The 22,491-nt window shown below is 38.1% G+C and overlaps 1 protein-coding gene across 1 annotated transcript in view; it reads right to left on the bottom strand.

Annotated features, from left to right (window-relative positions):
- RB1CC1 (RB1 inducible coiled-coil 1) overlaps positions 1-22,491 on the bottom strand; it is a 167,548-nt gene that overhangs the window by 51,075 nt on the left and 93,982 nt on the right. Inside the window, exons 15-16 of the mRNA XM_067553518.1 lie at positions 20,997-21,123; positions 6,602-8,502 (exon numbers count right to left, since the gene is read on the bottom strand). Coding sequence (XP_067409619.1) covers positions 6,602-8,502; positions 20,997-21,123 — 2,028 coding nt within the window. The remainder of the gene's footprint in view (positions 1-6,601; positions 8,503-20,996; positions 21,124-22,491) is intronic.

Here is a 22,491-nt window from a genome sequence, read left to right as displayed (position 1 = left end):
GTCTCAGTGATATATCAGTTTCTATCATTTTCACTTCCACCATTTGGTAAATGGATACAACAATAGGAAAAGGAGGCAGGGAGCATTTGGTATATTTCCCCTTTTTCTCTTTCACAGCCATTTTATTTAATTAGTTTGGGAAGGATTTTCTGTTATTTTTAAAAAGTCACAAAGAAGCCAAAAGCAGGGGTACAAGTCCAATTTTTAAAAACTGTTTGGCAGATTGGTTTTAATATCCCTTAAAACGTATACACAATTTTACCCTTTGTTTTGCAGAAACCTTTCACATTTCCTTATGAGTTTAAACAAATATGTATATTATGTTTTGCTTAAATGTGTTTGACCATAAGAAAATTTCCTGTACACAAATTCAAAACAAAGCAATTTTTTCCCTATTCTTTGCAACCTATAGGTCTACATCTTCTCCGCGGTCAAATGCACCTGATCGTATTTTCACAGACCCATAACTTCCTATATAATTTTACATGATTTACTTTTGAAAATGTTTGATTGCTCCTTACTCTGCAATGGTTTTCCCAGATTTCTCTCCTTAAAGCCTTTTATTAAAATCTCCTCTAAGCCTTTATCCAAACCTCCTGTCCAGCAACTTACAATAATCACAGTCTTCTATTTCCTGAAAAAAATTCTGGAAACACAGAACTGCCGGTTTCCTGGAAGCATGCCAATGTCTAACCTAAGTCATATTTTTAAAAAAATCAAAACAAAACAATCTATTGTATGTAATTGCTAAGACTAAAATAAGACTCCAGCCCTTAATTTAACTTCAAGGTACAAGGGTATATATACTCCATCTTTCATCCACCCTGTTGTTGCATCACAATTACAATACAGCATTCTGTAATCACAGACTGTCTTCCTTCTGTCAGGTTTGGTGTTCTGGCTTTGGGCAGCTTTTCTGAATTCATGCTAGCATTTCCAGTCTTATCTTGTGTTCAGATTCTTTGATAACCTTATCTGTCCTTTAGCTTTCCCTTTTTTCTGTTCAAACTCAGAAGTAGTAGATCCACAGATATGGAGAACTGCTACATGTTATGGCCATACACAGCTTCTCAAAGTTTCTTGTCCAATTACTGACTCTCCTCTCTTTATTTGGACCCTCTCTGAACATCTTTGGATTTGTTCATCTTATTCTGATCCTGTTTTCCTTTCTATGCTGACTTTGTTTTTCCATGTACATTCAGAGCAGATAAGGAGCAGATAAGGAGGTGCCACAATACATTTTAAGCATTTTAAGCTTTTAATAAAAAACACCACCATAATTGTATCAATATACATAACAGTATGTACTAAATGCATTTACAAATGACATTTTTGCTAATTTGAAATAATTTAGCAGTGTAAAAGCAAAACTTCTCCAGAAAAGTCATCTATATTGCTTTGTACTCAATTTTAAAATCGCCAAAAGAAGCTAATTTAAGTCTTTAAAAAGTCTTAATGGAATCAATATGTTCTACATATTAGAAAGCTATTAACAAGGAGGTCTGGAATCTGCCTGGCCAGCATGTGAAAGCAAAGAATTTTGGCAAGTTTTCCTAGTGGAGAGCCTAAACCTGGCAGATAAGTAATGAGAAATGTCTGGTCTGTCTCCACATTTGAAAACGGATGAAAAACCAGTATGAGAATTGTTGAATGTGGAAAGGATAGAAAAGTAGATTTATACTTATTATTAATAAAACTTGAAGAGTACTGCTCCATTCATAACTATATACACAACACTGATTCCAAATAAATCCGAAATCTCTCAAGATTTTAAATACATGAACAACAGCCATTAGCTATTGTAACAAAACAATGAACCAAGATGATGTGTGTTCTGATCAGTTTAAAAAAAAAAAAAAAGTTATCTTCAGAAAAAGGGCTTCTCAGGTATACTACTGTAGGCTTCTACATTCAATCTCAGAGACTTCAATTCCGTAACCTGTAATGCATTAAATTATGGCATCCACTCTTCAGCAACATGTCTATCACCTACTACAGCAGAAGCATGCATTATAAAGTAAAAAGTTATTTACAAATAGTTACATTTTATTAATGATGATGATCCTTCTCTTCCTTTCCCACCCCCCAAAACAAAATATCTTCATAATGAACATAGTTGGCTTTCATGGCATTGTTCTTGTTCTCCTACTTACTTGAGAACCACTAAGCATTTCCTCTAGAAGTCCCTCCTATTCTCTTTGCCCCCTTCTGGATTGGGTCTAATAACCTCTGTCACTGGCTGATACCTGTTCTCTCTGAGTCTTATTCATATGCGACTGTGCATAGACACAGATTTAACTTATCTCTGTGCTGACCACTTCCAAATGTGCTTCACTCTTGGCCTGCCACTTTCTGTCCAGTCCTAGATATCACCATGTCTGACATGTACCACTGGAAAGTATGTCAACAGCTCAAACTTTAATATAAAATAAAGAATTTGGGTTTAGTCATGTTTCTTCTTAAAACATTCTTCACTTCCTCTGTTCTCTATTACTGCTGACAAGGCTACCCTCCCTTTATTGCCAATGTTCACAATCTGGACACATTCTCCCCACACTTCTAGACCTTTCCAAATCTTTCTGCATCAAGGTCCATATCTTAAAAAAATAATTACTGAAACTTGTCTCCTATTACATACCCCGCCATGCTACTCATGATGCTCATTTTCTATGCATCTCTCCAAGAACATCTGCGATTACTTCTTCCACTCTATCTCTGTGCCTAGCATATTTTTATGCAAATTACATCTCATTCTCAAGCCGCCCCTCCTGTTATTTTCTTTGCAACTAAAGCAATAGCTGCCTGTGAGCAGAAAAAAACTGATTAGTTGCATTTCTCACTTCTCAGGTACTAATGCTGGAGTCAGCAGGAGAGCTTTTTTAGATTTACAACCTGTATTTAAGCAACTGATAAGAAGAACCATTGAATTCATTTTTCCCCTTCCTTCTTTCCTTACAGACTTATGTGACCTCATTCACTGTCAACTATAATGGTATTTTAAAAAAATTTGAGATTCAAAGTGTAACACCAAGCCTAAAACTATTGCAGTTTGAGGGGAAAAAAACCCCTAGATTTCATTACCTTTACTTAAGTCATCAAAATTCCCATCCCTTTCTGTAAAACATATAATATACATTTTTAAATTCATTGCAACTTTTGTACAAGAGATTAAATTTTTCAGGCTTTACAGTATACTAACTCGTGTAAATTTATTTGCTCTTTCACTTTAATCATACTAACAGAGCTTTCTAATTAAAGACATAAATAAATAAATTATATATGTATGTATGTATGTAACTGTTTACCACTGAGTACATTTCTGTGTCTGAAAGATGAAGCAAGCCACCATTACTTATTTCAGTTTTGTCATTCACTTCAGTGGGAATGGAACAAAGCCCAAAGACTGAACATAGTTAAGAAATGTGAAAGCACACACAACTCCTTTAATCTAAAAAAGTAATATACCTTTAAAAGTTGTATATTATTCTTTGAAAATATGGTGCTTAGATCAACAACTTTTAGAAATGCACTATTTGCAGAACTACATTATTAAAAGACAGCACTTTAGACCCCACACAAACAAAACATGTATAATATCACAGTAAATATTGCATACACTGCTCTGTGTACATGTAGAAGCTAAGATAAATGTTGCTTTCCTCTCCCCCCCATGCCATGAAATTCAGAACAGATGGATTAGTAGGCTAGGAACCTGATTTGAAATATCAAGACTTCCTAAAACAAAAAAGTTTAAATCATGCAATAATCAACTCAACCCTTCATTTGTGAAGGGAATTTATTTATTAAAGTGCAGTTTGCAGTGTGGGAGTTTGAGATGAGACCTTACAAACAAGGACCTTTCTGTTTTGCATGAACACAAAAGATTCCATTACACAATTCACAATGGGAAGGGGAATTACTCAATTTGCAAAACTTTCCCCATTCTTGACACTTCTGCAGCATACACTACACAATGTGTTGCTTTTTTATTCGTAGACTAAGAAAACACAGAAAGGGAAAGTTTCACCATGCGGCCCAAATGCTGTTCTATAGAGACCACTTATAGACATTTGAAGTTAGTTCAGCCTTCATACCAAAACAATCTTTCAGCTTTCTAAGACTGCCAGCAAGGGTGCCAATGAGAGTTCAATTTTGGTAGTAATTTTTCTTGCGTGGATAAAAAAACCACTCAAATAAGAATTGGAATGGGACAAAATCATTTTAACTATGGACTACTGTCCAGACATTAGACAGAAGCAACTATTTGTCATTATTCCATAGTCCAGAAATGTACTAGTGACCTTGTAATGAATTTCTCCATATCCTATTAAACTCCTGAATCATCCAGTCACACAGAAGAATCCATTAAAAAGAACTTATTTCTATGTTTCTGACTACATTAAGGTCTTGTCTAAACAAGAAGTTAGTACACAGCAAACTAGGGTGTGAATTTACTGTGCACTTGCTATTCTGCATTAACTCCCCATGTGGACACACTTATTGCACACTAAAAGTGCCTGGGGCAGTTTAGCTTAGTACACTTCAAAGAATATTAAGCTAAAGTACACAAAAGCACTTTCAGTGCACAGTAAGAGTATCACATGGGGAATTAATGCAAAATAGCTAGTGTGCTGTAAATTTACACCTTATCTTGCGGTTCACTAACTTCCCCATGTAGACAAGCCCTAACATTTTTGGGAAATCTCCCATCACTGCAATTTTATTGGTGATACGAGCAGATGTACACATCCCTCACAACTGCCATGGAAGACTTCCTATTTGCCATTGTGCCTCAGTTCATCACTTGTAAAATACTACTACATATAGTACCATCTTATCTCACAGGGTGCTTCAAAGATAAATTAACTGACATTTGTGAAGCAATTAGAAACTATGGAGCTGAGTATCGTAAAACAGCCAGTGAGGAAATTAGTAATTCTTTTATTCAGAGAAGGGCTTGAAAGGTGTGCAATGAATCAAAGATGGGGTCACATATTAAATGAAGAGCATAAAACTAAATATTGAAAGGCTACTCCTTCAGTGAATATCAGCTATTCTGTACATTGAATGAGGCAGGGTTGCTATGGAAAAAATAGCATGTGATCATGTAATTAAAGACTACCATACTATGTAAATGGGCAGAATTAAGGTTTCATTGACTTTGTGAACTTAACCTTTTAATGTACTTTTTTTGTATGGAGTACTGATAATAGTTAGAGATTTTATTATACAAACGATACTATGTCAAAAATTAAACCGATGTGGATTAAACTAGTATTTAAATTAAATTTCACCTTTTAAAAATTTTATACTGCAAATGTAAGCCATACGCAGATGTGTAATATTCTTGAATTCTACATTTAGACAAACAGTAATTTTAGAATTCTATCACACTTACTGACATTTAAAAAGAAAAAGATTTCATTTAAATTAGAATCCCAATGATGGACCACATTGCTTTTCTGCTCAGTTCTGTCCATTTTATTGCATTTCTTATTCTCAGCTTACTCCCCAAGCCATTTGTCTGTTTTGTCTACCCAGCACATCATCAAACCTAGACTGAAATCTCACAGAGACAATCTTGTTTTACTCCTCTGTACTATACCCAGCACAATTAGATCTTTTATTGGGGTTACAAAGTGCTAACAATATAAATAACAAATACTGTCCTCTTATGTTTATGTGACTACGAAAGTAAAGAAAGTAAAAAAAAGTAAATATCACATTTGATCTTTTTTCTCTGTAAACCTAATGAACTTCTAGTTGCCACACACACTCCCTTTTCAGAGGCATAAAATGATATACTACATGTAAATCATCATGGAACAGCTGGCAAGTGGCAGGTTTATCTGCTGCCAGCGAATGAGTGGTTGGTTGCCAATAAAAGAATGTGGTTTCCTAAAGCTGCTTTCATGTACCAAATAATAGTATACTCGCTTCTAAAATTTCCACTGCACTGTGGACCAGCACCATAACTAGATTTTTGCAAATTGTGTACCCTGAACTGATGTGGATGATGTACAATTTACATAGAACCAACACTGAGTTACTCAGATTTAAAAAAAAATTTTTTTGGGGGGACAAGATGGTGAGAATGTAATATTGCACACTCCGAATGAAAGGATAAAAAGGTGGGATGTTACAATTGTGCTTAGGATCTGTGTGTGACATTTTTGAGTAGTTTATGAAGCTGAAATTCAAAAACCCTATTCTTTTGAAAAAACATTTTAAAATGTTTTACAATTTAAGATGAATTACACACAGACTATTTTTAAAAAGCTTGTATTAAACTTGGTTTTAAGTCCGCTACTAATTTTAAAGTTCTTTCCAGAACGTTAAGGAACAGTAATGTAACTTAGCTCTTCAAAATATCTTGAGTTAATTGATTAATTATTCAGAGTCCACTGATGCAAAAAAGTGTTACCATCTATGAGTCTTAACAGTTTGAAACTCTAAGACAAAACAGTAAGATTGGATCATAAATGTGTGGGAACCAAGGTTGTGTATTGTAGATTACCTTGTAAGTGCAGTACACCACAAGAATTGTTGAATTATCTTATTTTTAGATCACTAAGAAAGTGCAACTTAATTCTTACAGTACCTCTGATTTACTTGCATCTCAAGTAGTTGTATTTTTTCCAAGAGTTCTTTTTCAACAGCTTCCCTCTGTAATTCAGACTCCTTACGGATAATTTGTATTGCATCCTCTTTTTCACTACTGAGCTTTTGAACAAGTAGTTTTCTGTCTTGTTCTTGGTTAGTTATTAACAGTTCTTTTTCCTCCTCAAGATTATGGATAATAGCTTCAAACGTGTCCTTCTGTTCACATAAAACCAATTTTTCCTCTTTTTGCTTTTTTAGGGCATTCACTTCCACTTCTAACTTACTTCGTAGTTCTATTATTTGTTCTTTGAGACTTTTTTCCACTTCAAGAGCTTTTTGATGTAAAGAGGTTACTTTGTTTAATTCAATTTTGAGTACATTTGTTTCTTCTTCATGTCTGTTCACTAATTCTGAAATACACTGATCTTTCTCAATTGTCATTAAAATTCGTAGCTCTACTAGCCCCACTTGATATTCATCATTATTAACTTGTATCTGATGGTTTAATTTATCTAACTCTTTTCTTAAATTTTCAGTTTCCTTATCAATAAGGGACTTCAGGATCTCCTGTTGCTGAGTTCTGCTTTCTTCCAATAATATCTTCATTTCTTCAGTTTCTGCTTCCTTCAGTGCAAGTTCAACTTCTAATTTGCACCTCAAGTCAAGCAGATCAGAAATTTTGAGTTTTAACTCCTCTATGTGTTGCTCTCTCTCTTGGACAACTGCTGCTTGTGATTCGTGCATTTGTTCAAATCTCTGCTGGTTTTCTTTTTTTAACTTATCTAAACAATCCTTGTGCTCAGCTATTAGTTTATCAAATTCTTGTGTATGTCTGATTTGTAGATTGTTTTCCAATTCTTTAAGGTGACTTTCCTCCAAACTCTGAAACTCTACCCTCAAAAGCTGAATTTTCTCATCACTTTCAATATGAAGCTTTTTCAAATCTTCCAAGACTACCTCTCGTGACTGTCTCAGTTCTTTAATTTCACAATTCTGAGTCTTCATTTGGCCTTCCAAGGCAAGTAACTTCTGATCTTTCTCATACTGTAGACAAACAACTACTTCTTTTTCATTCTTCACCATTGCAAATTCATTATCTTTATTTTGCAAAACTTCTTCAAGACCTATTAAGTCTCCTTTTAACTTTTTAATCTTTTTTTTGTTTTCTTCAACATCTTCCAGTAATGTATTAATTCTAGTTTCATACTCATTTTTCAAAGATTGCAATTCTTTTTGATGTTTATCTTTTAGTGTTTTTTCAAGTGAAAGTTTTACTTTTTGTATAATATTTCTTATTTCTACTGATGTACATTTTAAAGAATTTGAAAAGTCACACTGTTCTTTTTGTACAAATGTTCTAAAGTGGCAAAGGTCTTCTTTTATGTTTCTTAAATTAAACTGTGATTCCTGGGCAACAACTCTACACTTCTCCATGCGAACATTTAGAGATTCCTCCTTCACACAAATATTTGTGTCTTGCATACGTCTGTTGTCTATTGCATTGATAACTGAAGAATAAAGAGACTCCACCATCATTTCTGGACTTTGTGGATCACTTATTATATTAGGAGATGACGCATTTTCCTCGATTACAAACTCATTCACTGCTGACATAAAGTCAGACTCTGGGCTTTCTGCTAATGAATCCAAGTCTAACGACCCTTGCTTAAGGGCTTGCTCTAAGTTTGGATGAGTGATTGTTTCAAAGTCAAACGTATGAGCATCAATGCTGTCTGGAGACAATTCATCTAATGCAGCTGGGGGACACACAGGAGGACACAGGGGACCCTGAAGACTGAGTGATGGAGGAGTTCTAGAAGAGGTAGCAATTGTGGTTCCTTTAGTGCTTTCCATCCTTGGTGTAGTAGCAGATTGTGGTGATGCTTGACTATTGGAGACCTGCAAGTATAAAATTTAAACCAAAGCTTTACAAATTGAATGATAAATATATTAACTCTTTAAGACTTAGCTAAAACTTGGCAACATCAAAACAAATAAAGTAAAGTGACAGCACTAGAAAATGTCAGAGTCATTATACATCTAACTTTCAAAAACTGACACTAAAAAGTCAAGGAAATTTAAACTCAAATGCTTGTCAATTTCAGCTCCTTTCTTGACATCTTTAGTTAGCAAATGTGTGTGTATTATTAACTATCTATATATCCAAAATATACTACTCAATCACACTAATTATAGTAAATATAGTGGAATTTGAGGACTGCAATGTAATTTTATGTATTGTACAAACACATGGAAGTGATAAGAGTTGCCAAAAATGCTGGAAGCCTGAAAATTAAAGAAAACCATCACATATTTGATATGAAAATTATGTATCTGCTATTGTGCTTTGTTTACTAAAAATATTGTCTGAATTTGCTTTTTCTGAAAGTATTACTTAATGAAAAAGGTTAAGTTGACTTATGATTTACACTATATCAATATACATAATAGGATGAAAAATTAAGATCTAGATGAAGAAAATATATATCTAACAAAGGCTTTTCTCTGCACACAACTCCCTTTTTTCTTTTTAATCAATAGTTAAAGCATTTTATAATCAAATACATTTTTAGTATTTCGACAAAAATAAAAAATAAGATTTCCCAATATTTTTATAAAAACTTCTTGATGCAGTAAAACTCATCCACGGTAATACAGATATCAAAAGCAAATCAGATTTCTCCTCTTTTTCAGAGCAGAAAAATGCAACAGCGGATTTCAATAGATACTACAGAGAAGAGCACATTAAAATGAAAAATAGCCTACCTGATGATTTTCTTTCTGGAACTGACCCACCCCCATTTGGGCTGCACCTCTCTTCCTATAAATACTGGAGAAAGTTCAGATTTGGCCATGGAGCTCCAGAACTAAGTCATGTCCCTTCATTGAAACACTGAAGGCCAGATTAACCAGCCCACTAGATCCACTTTCTGCTGCCAGAATGATACAAAGCAGATTTAAAGCTGGCTCACCTAACTTCTTGGAACTTTCCCTTCTGAAGTGGACTAAACCAAGTGATCTTGGTAATTTTTTTATTTACTCCAGAGAATCCAAGGTCAGTCTGATTTCAAGTCTCAAGCACTGAAGAGGATAGATTCTTGGATGAGAAAGTGAATCTTATCCCAGTGGGGTAGGATAAGCCACCCAGTCTTTGAACCCTTTCCCTGATAAAGCAAGGGTTCATGGGCTACCTAAGATTACGTAGATTAGGTAATATAATTTTGGATGATAATGTAAATGAATTTGCATGTCTCAGTGCAGTTTTCATCAACTGACTCACAAAATCCCCATCACCACTAGCGCTGAATGAATAACTGATTTTTTTCGTTCACTAGCAGTTCCAAAATATTGGGTCAGGTTGAATCAAATAAAAAAAAAAAAAATCAGGAAAAAAAATCAGTGAATTAAAAAAATCTATGTTTCATTTGCCCCACTCACCTGGGATGTGGGAGATCAGAGTTCAGTTCTTCCCTTTGCCTGATGTGGAGACTATGAACTGCTACCATGAATGACAACAAAGTCAGTGGGCCATGGAAAGTGTGTGAAAATGACACTATAGCCTAGTACTTAAGGTATTCTCCTAGGATGTGGGAGACCCAAGTTTAAGTCCCTGATCCACTGACTATTTATTTATCCACAGTGGAACAGCCTGAGAAAGACCCACATCAGAATATCCCAAAGCCCAGTGGCTAGCATAAACTCCAGCAATATGGATGACCCAAGTTCAAATCCCTTCTTCATATCAAGCAGAAGGGGAAAACAAACCTGAGTCTCCTACATGCCAGGTGAGCGTTGTAACTACAGGTCTTAAAGTTATAAAGGAAGGCTTCCTCCACCTCTTCCGCCCATCTAAGGCCTGAAAAGTATTTTTTAGGGAGTCAAAACTATTCAGCAGATTCGTCTAATTTGTGAACAGTTTGGGTCAACCAAAAGTGCATTTTTCAAAGAAGGTGTTCATCTAAGTTTTCCCCAGTTGAAATTACTACAATTAGCTATAACTGGCAAGCTTTTCTCAGTCTCAGCAAAACAGGCAAGGACTGAATGAACAGAGCCTAAATCGGCTCCCCCTAGGTCAAGGCTGAGCCACAATGGCAGAGTCTATGCTTTTTCTTTTGTGAATACTAGACTACTTTATTCTCCAGGACTAGCAACTGTCAAACACTAAATTCACACTCATGATTTACTTGATTATTTAGGGGGATTTCCAATACTATCACTCCAACAGTTGCTTTTGCTATGTTACCTATCAGTCTATGTATATTTCAACATAATTTTCTGGAATACACCTTTTATTTCCTAAACATTACCAACAGAAAGAGTAGTAAAATTTTCAATTAGGCAAAGTTTTGAATCTCAGTATCACAAATAAAACTTAAAATATTCCTCTAAACCAGTGTTTCTCAACTGGTGTTCCGCCGAGAGCAGCTGTTCTCCGCCCCGCCGAGAGCAGCTGTTCTCCGCCCCGCCGAGAGCAGCTGTTCTCCGCCCCGCCAAAAAAGGGAAGATGTCCCGGATTTTTTGGCGGAGGGTATCGAGTATAAGTGTAATGTAAGTGTAATTTAATTGAGAAATGCTGATGTTTGCTTCTTTTGACATTTTAAGACTGTTAAGAGTTTGGGGGGTTCCGCAATTATTTATGGAGTTCAAAAGGGTTCCATGGCCAAATTTAACTGAGAAACACTGCTCTAAACAAACATAAAAATCAAGACGAACAAAATATAGATCATTTCACTCTATACTGACTCTGAATTTATGTTATGGTTAATACACGGTTTTATTTCTACCTCAATATTCAGGTTCAGGTTCTTATTTACCCCCTCTATTCTAAAAATAAGGCATCTGAAATTTAAAATTAGGCAATAAATTTTAAAAACTACTACAAGAACCAAATATTTTCTACAAAGTATAAATTCTGTAATGCTATCCCAGGTTATTAAGGCTAGTTAAGTATTATTTTTAAAAAGAAAATTAAATACTCTCATCAAAGGTCAAACTACTTTTCAAATAGCTTTTAATTATAGATTGCACTTTAATTATAGGGCCATATACCTTTTATGTACAACAGTCATCCCATTACAAAGTAGAAATTTTGCAGAGACTGTTGCCCTTATATTGTAACTAATTTTTTAGGCCTCAATACTGCAAAGAGTTCCATAAAGATGGATACTTATGTCTACACAGATACCTCTGCAGGATTAAGGCCTTCGTAAAAAGTTACCATTGCCTGCAGAATTGTTCCGTAGAAAAATGAAGCAGGGCAATTGAAATTCCTCTATTGGTATTTTCTAATCTGCCCCCTATTAGTTCACTCTCAGAAGAGTGCTTTCAACTATAAATGCTAAAAACTAATGGAAAACCTGCTCTCTGCAGAATCTTATTATGATATGGATGGTATTAACAATCAAACTTAGGCAGGGCATATGACAGTCTTGACTTATACAGACAACATCATTTGTAGATTCACTAGTACCAAACAAAATTACCAGGTTGTCAAGCCTCAAAGCTTCAGGGAACACTGCACAATTCCAAGTGAAATTAGAAACAGTAATACATAATTAGATATATTAGAGAGTTTCATGCTTCTCTTTTGCAACGAGCCACTGTTTAAAAAGGATGTTACACTTGTCTGTCCCAACAACCATTTCTTGTGTTCATATTCAATTTGGCCTTTTTAGCTATGAAAAAATGCTGTGATTTAAATATTAAAAAAACAGGAGAAAAAAGCCTCCGAGACACTATTTTTCTTAAAGGTATTTCCCCAAATTTGATACGACTCTAAAACAATTTTTTCTTTGGGATTAAATTTCATGACCACTCGGTCCAGAGAATGTCTGCTTGGGGCACATACTGAGGCCATGGCCTGAGCCCTAGGTATGCAAGCTTTACTACATATGCGCAAGTCACCATATGGCCCAGCAGCTGCAGACAAGATCTGGCTGTTGTGAGGGGGCACTCGTGAAGGCAAGTAATAATGCCTGGCATGGCTTCAAAGTGAGGCTGTGGTAGAAACGCCCAGGCCTGAGTGGAGTCCAGAACCACCTCAATGAATTCTATCCATGCACCAGTGTTAATGTTGATTTATGTTCATTTATTAACGGACCCAGATGGCGACAGGCGGCACATACAAAGTCTAGACTGCTCTGGACCTGAGACTAGGACCCACCCTTGATCAGCCACTTGTCCAGGTACGGGTATATTTGCACGCCCTGGTGCCCTAGGTGCGCAGCCACCACTGCCATGCACTTTGTAAACACTCTCAGAGCAGAAGAGAGGCCAAAGGAGAAAACAGAGAAAATGTCTGTGGCTGGGAAAGATCGCAATATGGAAGTTTGTGCCCTTTAGGTCGAGGGTGGCATACCAGTCTCCTGGCTCCAAGGAAGGGATGATGGAGACTAGTGAGACGATGCAGAACTTCAGTCTCTTGAGATACTTGTTGAGATTACGCAGGTCTAGACCCCCTTTCACCTTAGGAATGAGGAAGTACCAGGATTAAATCCTTTCCCCCTCATGTCTGGTGGAACTTCCTCTATAGCCCCTAGACTGAGAAGGTTCTCCACCTCTCGCATGAGAAGTTGCTCGCAAGAGGGGTCCCTGAAGAGTGACGGGGAGGGAAGGTTGTGAGGAAAGGGGGAGGAAAACTGCAAGACATATCCCGCTGAGGTGATGCCAAGGACCCAACGGTCTGAAGTTATTCTGGCCCATTCGGATAGGAAGAGGGCAAGTCAGTTAAGGAATGGAAGGGAAGGAGGATCCTCTCTCAAGACTGGAACACCGTCCTCAGGCACACCTTCAAAAGGATTGGCGTTGGCCATTCGAGCGCATGGAAGACCCTGGTTGGGCAGCAGGAGCGGAACCCACAGTCGACTGGCACCTCCTAAACCCTCAATCTTTATCCCTTCATCTATAGGGTGAGTGGGGGCTGGTATCTCGGCGGCTGCTGCTGGGAGCGGAACTGATGCCTCGAGGCCTGGGTTGTATAAAGGCCCAAGGAACTCAGCATGGCCCTCGAATTCCTCAGGCTGTGTAGCTTGGTGTCGATCTGGTCTGAGAAGAGAGCAGCCCTGTCAAAGGGGAGGTCCTGAAGGGACTGCTGCACCTACACCTACTGTGAGAGCCCAGAAGACTGCAACCAAGAGCACTGACACATACAGATAGCCGAGGCCACGGCTCTCCTAACTGAATCCGCCACTATGGAGGCCACTTGTAGGGCAGCTCTAGCCACTGTTCTACACTCCTCAAGGATGGTGGCAAAGTTCGGTGCCTGCTCCTTGGGCAGAGTCTCCCTGATACACTTGAGGGAGTCCCAAAGATTGTAACTGTACCTGCCCTGGAGCGCTTGTTGATTTGCAATACAAAATTGCAGGCTCGCTGTTGAATAAATTTTCTTCCCAAATAGGTCTAGCTTTTTGTTGTCCTTCTTTCTGGGTGTCGAGCTAGGCTGGCCCTACCTATCACACTCATTGGCAGCCACCACTCGCAGCGAACCTGGGGAGGGATGGGTAAACAAATATTCAACCCCCTTGGTGGGAGCATAGTACTTTTTTTCTGCCCTCTTAGATGTTGTGGGCACAGACGATAGCGTTTGCCATACGGCTTTCAATACCTTAAGCACCACTTAGTGTACAAGCAGGGCGAACCGGGCCAGCACCGCCGCTGCTAGTACATCAAAGAGGCTGTCCAAGGCCTCATTGAGCTCCTCTGCCTCCAATCCTAAATTCGAGGCCACCCTCTTAAGGATGGCCCTGACGCGACTGCCTCATCCAGAGAAGACAATGAGGACTGTGCTGGCATGGGAGGCGGCGACGCTGCTTGCCTCCTCTAGGCGAAGATTCCCTTACCAGTGATCAGGTTCTGCGCCGTGCTGATACAGGTGAACTCCTCAGTGCTGGGGAGCGGGAATGGTACTGACTCCCATCCAGTGAATGCCTGCATGAAGATGAGCGGAATGGTGCTGCCCATCAGAGCACCGGGCCCTCAGTGCTGGAGACTGGGATAGGTGGCACAACAATGGAAACCACCTCTGTCCCAGGTGCTCAACCACCGAGGAACGCCCCGGAGGCGGAGATTGGGAATGTCCCCTCAGAGACTAGTGCTGCGATGACATCTCCCTGTGCAGTGACCTGGTCCTTGGGGGTGAACACCAGTCATCAGGGAAGTGGGACAGTCATTGCAGAGGACCCATTGTGGGCTTCCTCCGGGACCCGGAGCCTTCTCCTTTGATGGCTCCGGGGGCCTAGGAGAAGGAGACAAAAGCAGGGCCATCAGGTCCCTCGCTGCCTGGAACAACTCCAGCATCAATGGCATCATAATCTGAAGAGGCCCCCTTCCACTCCCAGGAGTTGGGGGTGGCTTTCTTGGCTGGCTCACCTTTCTGGGTGGTGATCCCCTCTCCTGCTGACCCTCAGTCGGTCGGTCTGGTACAGGCCCCACAGTCGACTCAACTTCCCTGGACTTTTTCAGTGCGGGGGAACCAGTCCCTGTCTGGACGCTGCTTCCTCTGCTTCTTCCTTGATGGGGAAGAGGAAGAAGTCCGGTGCCATGGTGGAGCTGGTGCCGATTAGGTGCTTTGCCCCGACGTAATGCTCAGCAGTGAGGTAGATCGTGCCGGCTCAGAGGCTGGTCTCAGCGCTGCATCCATCAGCAAGGCCTTCAGGCGGATTTCCCTCTCCTTTTGGGTCCACAGCCTGAAAACCTTACAGACCTTGCACTTCTCCTTCCTGTGTGCTTCCCCCAAGCACTTTAGACAACTATCATGGGGGTCACTAAGAGGGAAGGGCTTGCTCCAGGAAATGCAGGACTTGAAACCCAGAGACCGGGGTATGCCCCACTCCCAGGCAATGGTCCCTGTAGGGATTACTCCTAACTTAATCAACTATTTACAATTATTTAACTAACAAACAACAACATAACAATAGACAAACTAGCTAACATTGCTTAGGGTACTATAGGATCACATGCGAAAGCAAGCAGAACAGTTCCAGCAACCGTCATGGACAAAAAGAAGGAATTGAGGGGGTGTTGGGCCGGCAGTGCCTATTATACCGCTGCATGTGCACTGGACTCAAGGGGGTGCCAGAGCCATCCCTATGGGTACTGGTAAGGGAAAAAAAATTCCAGTAACCGTGCACGGAGGTGCACACACTCTAGAACGAAATTGACACGAGCGAGCACTCAAAGAAGAACAAAGGGTTCTTCCTGAGTGGCCTAGTTATGTCCAAGTCAAAGATTAAAGCCCTCTTAACATCTAGTATAGGAAAGGTAGACTCCTGTGTAGACTGACGTGGCTTATGAAAAAAAAAGGAAGGTTAACAGTTTGGTTGATGTGAAATTCAGAAAATACTTTGGATAAAAATGTTGGATGGGGTCATAAAGGTACCTTCTCCTTGGAGAATGAAGGATGGGGGTCTAATGGCTGATCCATCTCTCTCCAATTCTGTGTGTAAAAGTGATGATCACCAAAAAGGTTGTCTTCACAGACAGATGTAGCAATGAACATATAGCTAGTGGCTCAAAGGGCCATTTCATGAGACAATTAAGAACCATTTTGAGATCCCAAAGTGGTGTGGGGGCACTAATCTGCAGAAAAAGATTGATAAGTGATTTTAGGAATCTCACAGTGGTTGGATGAGCAAATACAGAGGAAACTTTTATTGGCACATGAAAAGCTGTTACTGACGCTAAATGAACCTTGATGGAACTCACAGAAAAGTCTGAATTTTTCAATTCCAACAGGTAATCCAAAATTAAAAAAAAAGAGGCGACTGGGCAGGAGAAAAATACTACTGGTCACACCAAAGATTATATATTCTCTGTTTCTGAAAGTAAGTATTTCTCATAGATTCCTTTCTGCTATTTAAGAGTGGAAGGGGTTCTACTGGGAGGTACAAGGATTAGCCCCATAGTTTTTGTTCCAATCTGGGTAGTTAAACAATAATGGGAGTTTGCCTGTTGGAAATATAATAGAATCTTGTTAAATGTAAAGAAATAGATGGCATTGGCTTGAACATAAGTTATTAGACCAGACATTCTAACATTGTTAGAGAGTTCCAAAACTGAATCACCTAACTGGTGATTCCCAAAGTGGGCAAAACTGGATTTGAGAGTTGGATCTCTGGAATTCAACTGAAGTATGGATAGCCAATATGGTAGATGAACTAACTGGTCTGAGTTTCATTATCGTTAATAATTGTTTAATAAATGCAAGGAAAGGAAATTAAGTTCACAGAAATTTCCTTTAAATGTGTGGCCAGGTGAAAACAAAGTATTTGTAGACAATTAGTTTGCAGTGAGCAAGATGTCTTTCCTCCAGTAGCAGAAACCATGCTCTGGTAGTTTTTTCCAGCAGGGGAAATATGGGGAGTGTTTGAGACCTGCTTTGAGATGCAGAGTCTCAGTGGAATTTTAATTACTAAATTTCTTGTGGATCTGAAACAGGAACAGATTGCTGTTCATTTGCTGAATGTTTCTGACAAGCAGCTAATAATAAAAAGGGATTCAAGTAGCAAAATGTTAACCAGTGGATGCAATAAATTATGGTACAGATGAAAACTATAAGGGAGAAATGACTTAAGGTAAGTTTCCAGAGTTTCTACTGGACTTGTTCCAGCACAGTGCTGTACATTTAAATGAAGTGCAAGATGGCCTAAGACTTCTCACAATTCCAAAAAAATATAGGTTGTGCCGCAATAGTCCTGCACAAGATTGATAAGGGGAAATCAGCCCATCAAACAGCTGCCCCAGCATTACCAGTTGCCAAGAGGGAAGAGGCTTTACAGACAATTGAGGAAATATATCAGGAAGGTATAATTGAGCCTTCAACTAATTCCTGGGCCTCACTTACAGTTCTAGTTAAAATAAATAAATAAATTGGTAGCCCTAGATTCTGTGTGAATTATAGAAAATTAAAGTAAGTCATTTTAAAGGATTTTCTTATCAAGTACAATGAACATCCCAGATGGTGAAACAGATTCATTCTGGTTTTCTACACTGGATCTTAAAGGTGGTTATTGGTAAGTAGTAGTAGATCCAAAAGACAGGAAAAGGACTATTTTCAAAGCAGGATAATGACTGTGGCAATTTAAAGTGATGGTTTATACCCACATCTGCTCTGATGTTCCATGACATACCTCTTTCAGCCTGTTTATTAAATTGAAACACTATCCTACAGAACATTCAAACCTTTAAAACAGAAACAGATATATTTACAAGTGATTTGTGATAAACTTAAAGTTGCCAATCTGAAATTGGATCCAAAGAAATGCGAATTGTTTAAAAAAGATGACCTATTAGGAATTTCCTGTGTCCTCCACCCCCGCCCCCAAAAGGAGGCTGTGCAGAACTTGTAAACTCCCCAGACACTCGCAAACATACATCTTTGTAGGGCTCTGCTCCTATTATAGAAGACTTATTTGTGGATTTGCCAATATTGCAAAACCTTCAAATAGTCAGTAGAGTGTAATTTAGCATCTTTAGAGTTGAAAATGATTCATGTATTGGCCTACTTGTATTTCAAACCCTTTACACATTGGACGGATATTAGTGCTAATGGACTGAAGGCTGTACTGACATAAGAATACAAATTGCTTGAGCGGGTGCTGGCTTACTACAGCAAAAGTCTTAATTAAGACAAGCTGAAAGTAACTCCTCACAATGATTAAATCAATAGAATATTTTCGGCACTGTCTGTGTGAAAAAAAGCTTGGGGCAGGACAGAACAGGAATTCATGCCTTTTGATTTTTAGATTCAGGAATGAGGAAGAACAGCTTGTCAAGTGAATGGAAATACTACAGTGTTATGATTGCACTGTCATGTACAAACCTGGGCACAAGCACGGTAATCGTGATGCCTTGTCCAGATGGCCTTGTTGGGAGGATAATACTGTAAGCAAGAGAGCAAAGAATTGGCTGCTCAAGGCAATGAGTGTGCTCATAAAAAGATGGAATTGCTGGTATATCCACTGGAACAATGGAAGTGGTCTGCAAGAATAGACTGTTCAGCAGTTAAAGGCTTCCCAAAGAAAGGATCATAATATGAAAATAGTGAGAAACTGGAAAAATCAAATGGCAAATGCAGACATCCAGGAATGTAGTATCTCCTCCGAATACTACAGTAAAAGCTTTCTGTTCATCATAAGAAGACTTGGAATTTAAGGATTAAATATTGTACAGGAGATGGGAAAATCCAGTGAGTTATGCGTGCAGGTATAAACTGGTTATACCAGATACCCTGAAAATGGAGGTACTGAGGCTATGGTGTGACTTTAAGATTGCCAAATATTTTGGGCTTACAAAAGCCTTGGCCAAGCTAAGGGAATTTCTATTGGAATTCAGGAAGAACGTAGAAAATTGGAGCTGGAAGTGTGATACTTGTGCTGTGAAAGATCCCTCTAAAACAGGGACAGCCCCAGTGCAGCAGTATCTCAAGGGGGCACCAATGGAGTGCATTGCTGCTGCTGCTGAGGATGGGCCTTTGCCTCTGACAGAGGCTGGTAATCAATATTTGATGGTAAACCTGGACTACTTTACAGCATGGCCTGAGGTTTACCCAATAACCAAAAGATTGTAATGGTACCAGAAGTTCTAGTAAATGAATTCTTCATCGGATCTGATGTCTGGGTGATGCACACAGACCAAGGGAGACACTGACTCCAAAGTCTTTCAGCAGGTGAGATTCTGGGGATCCACAAAAATTGTACAACAACAAATCTGAGGGGATGGTGAAAAAGGTTAAATTAGACCTCTGTAAAACAGCACCAAAAGGGACTGGGACTGGCATAATCCTTTCCTTTTAATAGTTTATAGAATTACTGTCTGAGTATGGTTTAAGTTAAGGAACCCAGCAAACTTCTTGTATGGCATTCCTGAAGAGGAACAAAGATTTGGACAATGCAGAAACCCTAAAATCTGATACTGAAAAAGCTCACACCCTTCTTAGAGAAAATCTGAGAACAATCTCTGATAAAATTAAAAGGCTTTAGATCATAGTTAAATGGTGAAACTTTTAAAAAGGGCAGCTGGTCTGGTTCTACAACTCTAGGAGAAGAAAAGATAGGCACCCTAAGCTGGATGAACCTTGGGAGGGAACCTATACAATACTGAGACATATAAATGAAGAGGTGTATAATAGGATACAGTAGGGTCCCAAAAAGATATCCAAAGTTATGCATAAGGACTATATGAGAAGTTATCGGAGACAGAATCTCAGCTCGACTAACCTGAGAAAGTGAGAATATAGCTGTGGAAGCTGAGGCTGGAAGAGTTGCAACAGTCACGGATTCCCATTAGAACAGAAGCAAAGTCTGTCTCAGCCAGCAGAATCCACAGAAACAATGGATTGTCTTCAGGAACCCACTGAAAGTAGCCCCGTCCCCACTGGCTGAAAGGAAACCAGGTAGGAAAAGGAAACTCCAAGGAGGTTTGAATGGAAGCAAAATTGATTTAGGCAGGCGATGTGAAAAAACACTATGTATATAAACAAATAGTTAAACTTGTATGTTTTTTAAATTTGTTAAAAGTATTTCTTCTCTTTCTATTTGAGGCAAGTCATTCAGGGCATTAACATTTTTAACTTCATTGGGATGATGAGCAATGCCTCAGCAGAGCTAAACCAAGTTATTTGAGGGGTTTCTCTGCAGTTAGATGCAAACTCAAGACCTAAGGATTGCTTGGCAAAGAATGTGCATTAGAGGCAGAAAGTAAGAGTAGTCACAATAGTGCTTTGAAAAGGGGCAGAGAGACAAAGCTCCTTGGACTTACTGGAAAGATAGTCTTGGAAACTCAGCAGGGAAATTACCTGCTGTTTGTTTCTAGTGATTAAGGGAAACAGGACTTTGTGTACACTCTTGGTGAATAAACAGGACTGCACAAAAGAAATACTGGACTTATGCAATTAATTTATTCTAATGGAAAAAACCAATCAAAGCTCCAAATAATGGCTAACTGCTGATGCCAAAGCAGCAAAAAAAAAAAAAAAAAAAAAAAAGATACAGAGGGAAATAAAGGTATTTAAAGCAAAAAAAAAAAAAAAAATTAAATCAAATTTACAATTAAGTTATCTAAATATGAAAATAAAAAGGCAAACTGCAAAAATGTGCACATTTGTACATAGCAGTTTGATAATTTGGCCAAAAATTAGGAAATTATACCAGAATGATCTTAATTAAACTGAAGTGTTAAGTTTCCTGTATTTTTTTAAAATGCCACCATTTTGCTCTCACTGAAGAGCTCAGACTCTCAAAGTATTTGGTAGCACATGATGAGATTTTCTCTTTAGGCCTATGCCCAACACATTAAACTGTGGAGAACAAAAGATTATTTAGTAAACAACCTACTCAAAATTTTGTGCAAATATTCTCCTTTTTTTCTTAAAATCTTACTAAAGAAAAACAAAATACCTTTTGCTCATTCAGCAGGTCTGTAATTGTCTGTGACATTTCATCCAAACTTTGTGCTGCTTTTACCAGATTATGTAGAGCAAGTACATGCTGGTGAAGAGGTTCAAAGTCACAAAGTATGGGAACCCTTCAAAAACAGAAAGCATTTTTAAATTTTAATTTCTTCAATACTATAATAATACAAATTCAATTTAAAATTTAGATACAATACATTATCTAATCCTGACTGAAAGAAAGCTATTTCCTTTATTCATTTCTTTATTTCACCAACTTTGCAGGGAATAAACTACGGAAACATCTTTGTTGCAGGTTCTTTACATTAGCAACTCTAATTTCAGTGACAGTGTTCTTTCGAAAGACAGAAGAAACTATAATTTAAATTTGAAATATCATTTTCTAAGAAGTTTTAGGATAACTCCAGGTTATGTTCTGCCTTCCCTCTCCTCCCCCTCCCTCTCCCCTCCCCAGGAGAGGAGAGGTTTATGAATAATACCTAGAGTTACAATAACTCTAAGAAGTGATGAACACAGCAAATAAAGGAGTTTGAATTATAAGTGACTTCTCAGCTGTTTTTAAAAATAAATGCATTGGAAAGATATACTGTATACTAAAATACGCTATCAAAGTTGACAGAATGTAATACAACATTGCTACCCCATGAGCATTTTTTCCAAAAATATAATAAGACTTTGCAAAAAGATATTATTTCTTAACAGTTGAACTCTCGGTCCTGTGTAATGTAAATAAAAAGACAGGATGATGAGTTTATCATGATCATGATCCAAGTGTCTCAGTACTTCCCCTCTTCAGCTCAAAACTTCAATCCCTTTAATTACATATGAACAGGAAAAAAGAACATTTTCCTTTTAAAGCTGCAGAAGAGATTTATTGGGACAAATTCTACTCTGAGTTGAAGGAGTGTAAGTCTCGAGTAATTCCACTGATAACACTGGGAGCAGTTCATCCAGATTTATACCATTATAAAAGCATGTTATGGGGCCCACTGAATTTTCTCAAGTAAAGGAAAATATACATATTACATTTTCTTTTTGAAAGACAAAGATTGTGATTTAAATATTTAGATTTTATTAACAAACTTTTGAAAAATGAACACAAAAATAAATCCATCAAAGGTTCACTAAAAGTAAAAAATGTCAATTTGATATTCATTAGTATTCACTGACTTGAACAGAATACAGTACTTAAAAAATGACTATTAGAGTTGAACAATGAATATAACAAAAAGGAATGCACTTTATATACAAAACTGGACAAGCATTAAGCAAGAAAATTATTTAAGTCTTTATCAAGGTTTGCATGTGCAAAATATCATATTTCACTGACATTAGATTCACAATAAATGTAATATTAATTTAACAATTTGACACCTTATTCTCTGGCATTCTTATACAAGTAATGTATTGCAATAACAAATGGTGATCTCAAAGGAAAAATATTGACAAACGGATGGAAACTACTAAAAAAATATTTTAAA

The sequence above is a fragment of the Emydura macquarii genome, unplaced genomic scaffold (assembly GCF_026122565.2).
Source record: "Emydura macquarii macquarii isolate MOO-44397 ecotype Brisbane River unplaced genomic scaffold, CSIRO-AGI_Emac_v2 contig_1477, whole genome shotgun sequence".
Taxonomy (NCBI): domain Eukaryota; kingdom Metazoa; phylum Chordata; order Testudines; family Chelidae; genus Emydura; species Emydura macquarii.
Note: the sequence above shows the minus strand (reverse complement) of the source record. Positions and strands in the feature narration are given on the sequence as shown.